The sequence below is a fragment of the Cyprinodon variegatus genome, unplaced genomic scaffold (genome assembly GCF_000732505.1).
Source record: "Cyprinodon variegatus isolate N-32 unplaced genomic scaffold, C_variegatus-1.0 Scaffold305, whole genome shotgun sequence".
NCBI lineage: Eukaryota > Metazoa > Chordata > Actinopteri > Cyprinodontiformes > Cyprinodontidae > Cyprinodon > Cyprinodon variegatus.
Genome location: NW_015150758.1, coordinates 590,854 through 599,313, shown reverse-complemented (window position 1 = coordinate 599,313; position 8,460 = coordinate 590,854). Strand labels below are relative to the sequence as shown.

Sequence of the window (8,460 nt, the reverse complement as noted above, 5' to 3'; positions counted from 1 at the left end):
AAATAGGATAATATTAATATAGAAAAAACATCTAAAGGTTGACTCAAATTAATTCAGGACTGTGTGTGTCTGAAAACAGGTGCAAACATGTTTTCACGTGCAGCCTGGAACTGTTTTAGTACTTGTAAAAGTAAGGTGCAAAGTGAAACTCAAAAAATATCTGTGGTATTTTTTGCCAAAAAGGAAGTTATTGGTTTTATGCTAGAGGATGGAGAGATATTCTGGATGCATGGAAAAAAAAAATGGACCATCAGAAATAACAGAAATAGGATAATATTTATATAGAAAAAACATCTAAAGGTTGACTCAAATTAATTCAGGACTACGGCAAAAAAATCTTTATTCAATTAAGTCAAATAAAAAAAAATAACAGAGATGAAATGTTGTGACATGTTTATAACAAAATACAATATATCAAAATAGCATGCGCAGAGACAGGTGCAGAGGGGATGCCTCATGTATGTTTGCTTTATTTTGATTTTGTTCATATCCTTTTCAAGATAGGCTACAAGGTGCAGAGTGAATTATATTTTGTATTATCATTATATATATTTTAAAAAATAATGATCACTCTCCCTGGCTTTGAACCTCATCATTCTCTGATGGACACTCTCATGTGTCAGTAACACATGTAATCTGCTCATTTAATGATTTAATGGGTGGAACCAAATCGGCTTGCACAGCATAACATTTGTACTGCAATCTATGTAGTTCATCCAACATATGCCCCCTTATTGCATGTACTAATAAGAATTTGTACATGCAATTTAGCAGATCAAATGTAATAGTAATATTGTTAATATATATGCTTATTTAAACGCAGAATGTTCCAGTTTCTGTCTCTTAAAAGAAAAGATGGTAATGAATGAGATAATACCCTGAAGTAGCCATATTATGATAAAAAAAAAGAAATATAAAATGATCTATAATTCCTTTATATCTACCAAAAGGCTTCTTACACTTTCTCACATACATGTAAAAACAGCTAAAGTAAACTCTGAATGAAGAAAAACGTTGGTGCACAAAGCATCAAACTTTCCAGAAGGCCACGGAAACTTAGAGCAAAGAAATACTCTTTAGAACATCTAGACTTGACAAGCATCTAAGTTCAAGTACCTACCATGATAGCAATAGTTTATGTGGGAGAGTTGTGATGTCTGTAGGGACTATAAAACAGAAACATCAATCCACCAAAACAAATAATAGTATAAAGAAGCCAGAATAAAACAAGTAATTCCTAGTAGAATATGCAGTAAACATGTGGCAGCATCAAATGATGTGGCTCGGCTAAAAACTTTAAGTTGCTTTTATCCATGTTAAGACTATGAATACTACAATAAATCTTTTTTTTTTTTCCGATTACTTAAAGCTTTCACAGTTTCCACAGTAACAGTACTCTTGATAAATATCCATAATGTGTCATAAATGTGATAAATCGTTTTCTTAGTGTAGAATAGTCTCAAGCTTAATGATTTAGAAAAATTATTTTCAGATTACTGTTTTCGATGCTAGTAGTCCTCTATCTTGACAGGAAGAAGGGTAGAGGAAAGGAAGGACATGCAATGTCATCTTCGTTAATGTCATTCAGACTGCTATGTTTTAACACACCCCTTACAATTTCATATTCTGTGAAACTGTCCTTTACACACTATCCACCGGCACCCACTGTTTTAGCTAATATCAGATGTGTGATCTCCCATCTAGCCTACTTAAATCTTATATTCACGCCTGGGAAGGGAAAGGTAGGTCTTTGACACTACAGACAACAAAACCTTTTATATATTTTTATTTTTTTCACATAGTTAAGAACACTACAACATGGTTAATCGACTGATGTATTAATCCACACTTAGTTATGTTTCTTAAAAGTGACTTGTATCCCTCTTCATGTGGTTTTTTACAAACAATAGCCTGTAAAACATGGGGTAATTATGAGATAGACAATTGCAGTTTCTCGTTACCTTGCTTCTGCCACATTGGAGAGGGAAGCCCTTCGAAATCCTTGTGGCATGGGTGTGTAAATACAGCTTCAATTAGGTGATTCCCAAAGTGGCTTTTTCTGACTCTTTCCTCTGGTTCAAAACAAGCCATGAGGCATGGTGAGCAAGATTACAAATTAATAAAACAATTACAAAGAATAAATGCTTGAGAACTACAGCTTTGGAGTCCCAAACTGTCCATGACAACAATTTACATTTAATGCCTCATCACTGAAATACTAAATTCCCTTGTGTTTTTCAGAAGACCATGTACAGATTGATATTTCTAATCCTACAATTCTGTTGTATGCTCATACTGGCCTTATGCTTGATCAGCAGCTGAGACTATAATGATATGTTTCTTTTTTTATTTCTTTTTGTTTTTTTGCTTTTTGAAGGTGCTGGTAGTGATGTGAGATAGGTGGGGTTCTCTTTTTGGGGTTAATAATCAGCAAAGTTGTGTGTTGTGTGCAAACTGGTTTATTTAGTGCACCTCAATCAAAGAATTAGCAGGTGTCTTCAACACATTAGGCATGAGCACTGAAAAAAACAATACAATATTTCGTTTCTCATACATCTGTAATGCAAACCAGGACCACGTGATTGGTGTAGTTGCATCAAACTTCTGCTCTTTGCCTGAGTTTAGTTTTTTCTAGGCCAAGGTCCATGACCATATAGGAATAATAATAAATCTCAGTTCAAAGTGTTTCTTTCTGTTTTCTGACTGTGTCAGAACCTGGAACAGAGGACCTAGAATTCGGAGCAAACAATCAGGCATAATTCTTAAAAGTGTTTGTTAATTAATGTTGGATCTGTAGTTCAGCAGCAAGGGCATCAAAGGTTGGACTCTCTGTAGAGGAAAAACTCAGGTTAATGACCCCGTAAATCTGATCAGAGGACCATAACGAGAGCGTCATTCACTAATCTGGTATGACAGTTCAGTCTGTGGCCAGAAGAAGGAGTGGAATCCAGCCCTCCAGGAAACGCCGCCCAGAGATTTACAGAAGTCAAAGCCTTGAAGACTGCTGAACTGGCTGACGAGCAGATCGAAGCACACGGAAGAAGGTGGTACTATGCGAAAGACAAAGCCAGTAGAAGAGATTCACAGGAGTCAGGAGGCAGATCCAGGTTCAATCCACAGGCAGAATCCAGTATAGGAGTTCAAAGACAGGTGAGGGAAGTAGATCCGAAACAGAAACAGGAAGGCTCAAAGGTCCGATTAGCAAGCAGTTTAAATAGAGATTAGAGTAAGTGACACAGATGAACAGTGATGAGAAATTGGGCAGAGCTAGACAGGTGAATGGAATTAACCATTAAGCCAGTCACCAGTGCCAAGATCATGACAATACTATTAATTCTTGGGTGTCCAATGCTGTAGATTTTGGCAATTCAAACCCATGCCTAAAGGAGATGTACCTATAATGTCTCCTCTGAAGGGCCACAAAGATCCAGGATCACCCAGCCCAATCTTTATACATCTTTTCCCTTTCGGCAGAGCCAGAGTTATGTGAGCATGTATCGAGTGATTTAAATTTTTTTTTACTTTGTTTATGGTTGTGAATGTTTTTTGTATAAATACACAACATTCACATAGATAAACAATAATACCTTCCGTTCCTGTAAATGGTCTAAGAAACCTTTTTGCACAGACAACTAAGGATTTTGGTGTCTGTCTCTAGGCAACCTTAACAGCAGCACACTGCTGACTTTCTCGTGGAATACATTTGGGTTTCATTATTTTTACCTCTAGTGCTGATGTGTACACATATCCAAATCAGATAGAAAATAGATGAAAATAACACACAAATAAAATCCATGTTAGTTCAATATAGGAGGCAACATTTACTTTGCAAATAAAATAACATTATTTTAGTCGAGGAATGGGAAATCTAGCTGTTGTCGAACCATCAGCTTGTAGACAGTTAACACCCTTTGAACATTCTAACCATTACTGTTAACTTTATAACCTCAAATAGTTGTCAGAAAACATGGCAGGACACAGAAAATATTCTATAAGATGCTCATTTAGATGAGACAAAAAACATTTTGTGTCCAAGTGTAAAAAGCATTGTTGTGGCAAATAAATAATAATTTATGTGACCTCGAACCATGACACACATTAACAACACTGATGACAGTGACACACTAGGGTTGCATCTCCTAAGCTGGAACAAAGACTGGTAAAAACAGTTATGGAAAATGGATGGAGTTTAAAATAGGGCTATCCTGATATAAAACTAATGTAGGCTGCAAAATACCTGAGGTTGGAGAAGAGGCCTAATAATGATAACATTTATCATTTCACAACATAATTAAACTTTTAATTGCTGCTAAAATCCAAATGGAAAACAACAATGGGTTCCTGTTTGGCTAAAAAAGTGTTTTCTTTAACAAACCAAATTTTGTTACAAAACATAGTTTAATAGCAGAAGATTCATATCACTTGAACATTAATCAAATTTAGTGTCTTGCAGGCCATTTTAAAACCAGATAAAAATGACTTAATATGCTTTGGCATTCTCTGATGGCTTTGACAATTACAGTGGTTTGGCAGAAGTCAGTCAAGAGGGTGATAACCTGACTGAAATTTCTTAGTTCAGCTGGGCCCTATCATATGGTGTGTTTGTTTCAACTTTAAACTGCTTTCTGTATCCATCCCTGGAGTAACCAAGACTAACTCTGCAATTATTCATAATTCAGGAGATGTCTGCAGCAAACAATTCACACACAAGAACTGTTAACATGGGAGCTCTATTTACTTTATAGCTGTAATCTCATTTAATGAGCATTTTACTGAGTCAATAGACCACAGCACACTTTAAGATTTACAAAAAAGTTAAATATTTATTGGTCTTTCTCTTTTTTATGATTTTCGATACATTTGCAATGTAAGCTAAACATGGAGTAAGAAGGGATATTACGTGGATGAGATCCAATCACCATTTACCACATTTTCCCATCCCCAAAGAAACAAACAATGAACAAATAAGATAAATGGCTAATAAATTTGATAACAAAATGAAATAAACATATTTTACATACTTGCAAAAAATATGTAATATATTTGCCTGCTCTTGTCACAAAGTTGACCAACAGCCAGCTTCATAAAACAGTCATTTTGTTTTTGTTTTTTTTTGTGAACCCCCATAGTGTTTTGTGCCTAGGTGCTGCACACATGGTTGCAGTATCTTACCTCCAAAGTTTTCCTTTTTTTAATAAACCACAAAATACAGGAATGGTTAATCAGACTAAAATGTACTTCATCTTCTTTTTTGCATTCTTCCTCAGTAGGACTTCATAGAAACAGTTTTTCTCTGTTTACCCTTTGTATGGCTCACATGCCACTTCAACACCAGAATTTTGTGAAGTACTCTGGCACTGAAGTCTTTTCTTCTCATCCTTTATTAAAGTTGTTCCTCATTATTCGTATGCAAGATTAAGAGTAAATTTTTGCTGTTAACCACTGCATGAATAAATAAATAAATAAAGATAAATAAATATATGAACTCTTCTTTCTTTAAATATGTGTATATAGAGTGCACTTCCAAGAGTCCTGCCGAAGTAATAACAATCCTCTTAACTCTCAGTAGTGTCATAGCTTTAAATGAAGGTTTTTATGTTTGGGAGCAGAAAATTATTCCTTTACAAACAAAAAATGAGTAAACACCATGTTTTCCCACATGTCAACCTCAAAATTGAAGATTAAAAAACAAAAGTATAGAAAAACACAGCAAAGCATGTTTTCTCAGAGCTCCAAGTCTACTTCTGAGGATCACCAATATGAGATAAAGAGGCTGCACTCTGACTTAAAGAACTACACATGGTTAACTCTGATTAACTCAGGTGAGTGCAAGAGGGTCAGTTTCTGAAAAAACAAAAAAGGGAACAGGGAGTGTTTAACTGTCCTTCTGTAAATAAGAAACTGTGCTAGGATGCTTCCTCCTCGGTCTTTCCTGGAGCATAGTAGCCTGCAAGTTGCCTAAAACGTGGCCCCCAGTCGCTGAGGTAGGAGAAATCCAGTTCAGATGTTGTAGACAGTGTGTGGATTGAACTCAGTGAAAGTGCAGGTGAACTGGTGCCCTCAAAGGCATATGTCTGGAATGAGTCATATGGCGGCACAGACAGATCGGCATCAGCCTGCTCCACCTTTTTTCGTATGTAGCCTTTGAAAAGAGAGAAGTCTGTTGCTGCTGCCATAGTGCCATCCACCGCCCCTCCCACTCTATTTGCCTGTATCCATTGTGGCAACGAGCAGATGTCTGGACCAGAGTCACAGTTTTTGGCCTCTGGGAAGTCATAAAGGTTCCTCAGAGCGCTCATGTCATATGCCTGAGTGTCCTGCTCGCCTCCGCCTTCGTCATTGTATTTGATGACGTTATCTCTCATGTCTTCCTCATCCTCTGCTATCCTTTGGCCTTTCCTGTGGCGTTTCAGAGTGAGGATCAGCAAGACTAGAACTGAAAAAGAGGGAGACAGCAAGAGAAGAAGATACCACTTAATTGAAGATTTAAAATGCCAATAAATTGACTTTTTTAAAATATTCAATGTAGATGGTTACATATAGAACATGTTTACAAATCTTGAAACTTGGGATATTAATCTTCATTTTATTGAACTCGAGGCTGAGAACCTGTGCAACAGAGAACATGACTTAAATGGGTTTGTCAAATTTGCCCTGTGGATGATAGCTTTGGAACTATTTAAAGTTTATTCCTACATTTTATAATCAACTTTGATTTATTCTATCTATGTGATGAAGTTTTCCATTTCAAATAGTTTGGCATTTATTTTTTCCACAACTTTGATGCCTTCAAAAAGAATTGGGCTACAAAAAGCATAATGGTCGCCAATAGCACATCAATACTTATTTAAGTTTGATAAAATGTAGACGTTTTGGTTCTTAAACCTAAAAAAGAAAAAGGAAAAAAATATTTGAGACTTGAGTGTAAACAAAAAAAATTTTGGATCATGATGATAAAGGGGGAGTAACCGCAATTAAGTCTGATGTTATGGCTAAATATAATGTGAATGGGCTTAGTTCATTTAGATAAAAAGATATCTACAGCTATCTACATCTGCAGTGCGTTGATGACGTATCTTCCTATGTACAGATTTATTCTGTTTATTTTGATGTCTAGTAAATCTATATATCAAACAAAATCATATATCTGGTACTATATCACTACATATATCACTACTTAGGTTAACTTGAGTAGTGTAACTACTCAAGTAAACCTTACTATATACTGTAAAAAGCTTTTGCCCCTTAAAACTAATAAAGTGCTGTACTTTTCTGCATCAGGAAAAAATAATATTTAATGTTTAGGATAACTAGCAAGGAATGGAGAAATTTTGGCACCACCCACCTTGAAGAACTGCTTTTTAATTTAACCCTATTTAAGTTTAAACAGCTTTTCCGATAGGCAATCAATTTGTTTCTTGTTCTACAAGAAAACTTTAAAAAATGAAGTATTACACATCAATTCACAAATGCATCACAGTAATCATCAGAACCAATCCAGTGGTGGCCTTAGCTATTTTAGAGCCCAGGGAAGACTTTTGCCAAGGAGCTGCCTTAATGTTCCAGTTGGCCCTGAGTGTGACAGATTCTGTACATCTTCCACAGTGTTCACACAGCAATACTGTGAACCAAATAATAATGCAGTTTTATTACTCATTCGCCCGGCCTTTACTAAGAAAAAAAAATATACAGACATATCCTACAGAAATCAATAACAAATAAGCAAATTTGTCTGGAGGAAGCTCTCAATCAACAGGTATGTGTCCCAGTGTAGTTAACACAAAATGGGTGATGCGTCTGAATCAGCAACCCTGCTGCCCTGTATATAAAGCGTGACTTTCATTTCCTTCAAAGAATGTACGAGGTAAAATTTTCTTTCATCTCACATCTGAAGAAAATGTATAAACAAACAAATGTTATTCAAAACCCAGATAACAACAGCAAACTGAAATAACATTAATGTTAACTTGTGGGGTATAATCTTTATCCTTTCATCAGTATTCATATTTCAGGTGTTACGATTTATTTGGCCAATTTCAGAATCTGGCTCATTAATCGACATTGGCCAAAATATGGCTTATCTAAAAATTCTATTTTTAGATAAGTACATTTGTTTTTGATTTATTCTTTACCTTTAACAACCCTAAGCTGAATGTTCAGGACAAAAATATGGAAATAAAAAAGGGAGGGTTATCGTAACACACTATTATTTCTATTGGCACCCGGAGATACGTTATATTTTCCTTGTTTATTAACTAACACATTTTCTGTCTACAGGAATAACTGCACTGACTGCAGTAATGTGACGATCTGAAGGAACTTTAAATATGTTTAGCTACTTTAGCAATAAATTCCATTTTCACAGAAACCAGCGACATATTTTAACTAGTGTTGCGCCGATGCCATTTTTTGGCCCCGATACCAATACCCGATACCTGGCTGTGCAGTATCGGCCGATAC

The 8,460-nt window shown here is 35.7% G+C and overlaps 1 protein-coding gene across 3 annotated transcripts in view; it reads right to left on the bottom strand.

The window, feature by feature from the left end:
* Positions 1-4,353: 4,353 nt before the first annotated feature.
* cdh22 (cadherin 22, type 2) overlaps positions 4,354-8,460 on the bottom strand; it is a 211,094-nt gene continuing 206,987 nt past the window's right edge. For all 3 annotated transcript variants that reach the window (XM_015384132.1, XM_015384133.1, XM_015384134.1), the window contains one exon: positions 4,354-6,436. In XM_015384132.1, the coding sequence (XP_015239618.1) occupies positions 5,907-6,436 (530 nt within the window). In that variant the 3' untranslated portion in view covers positions 4,354-5,906. The remainder of the gene's footprint in view (positions 6,437-8,460) is intronic.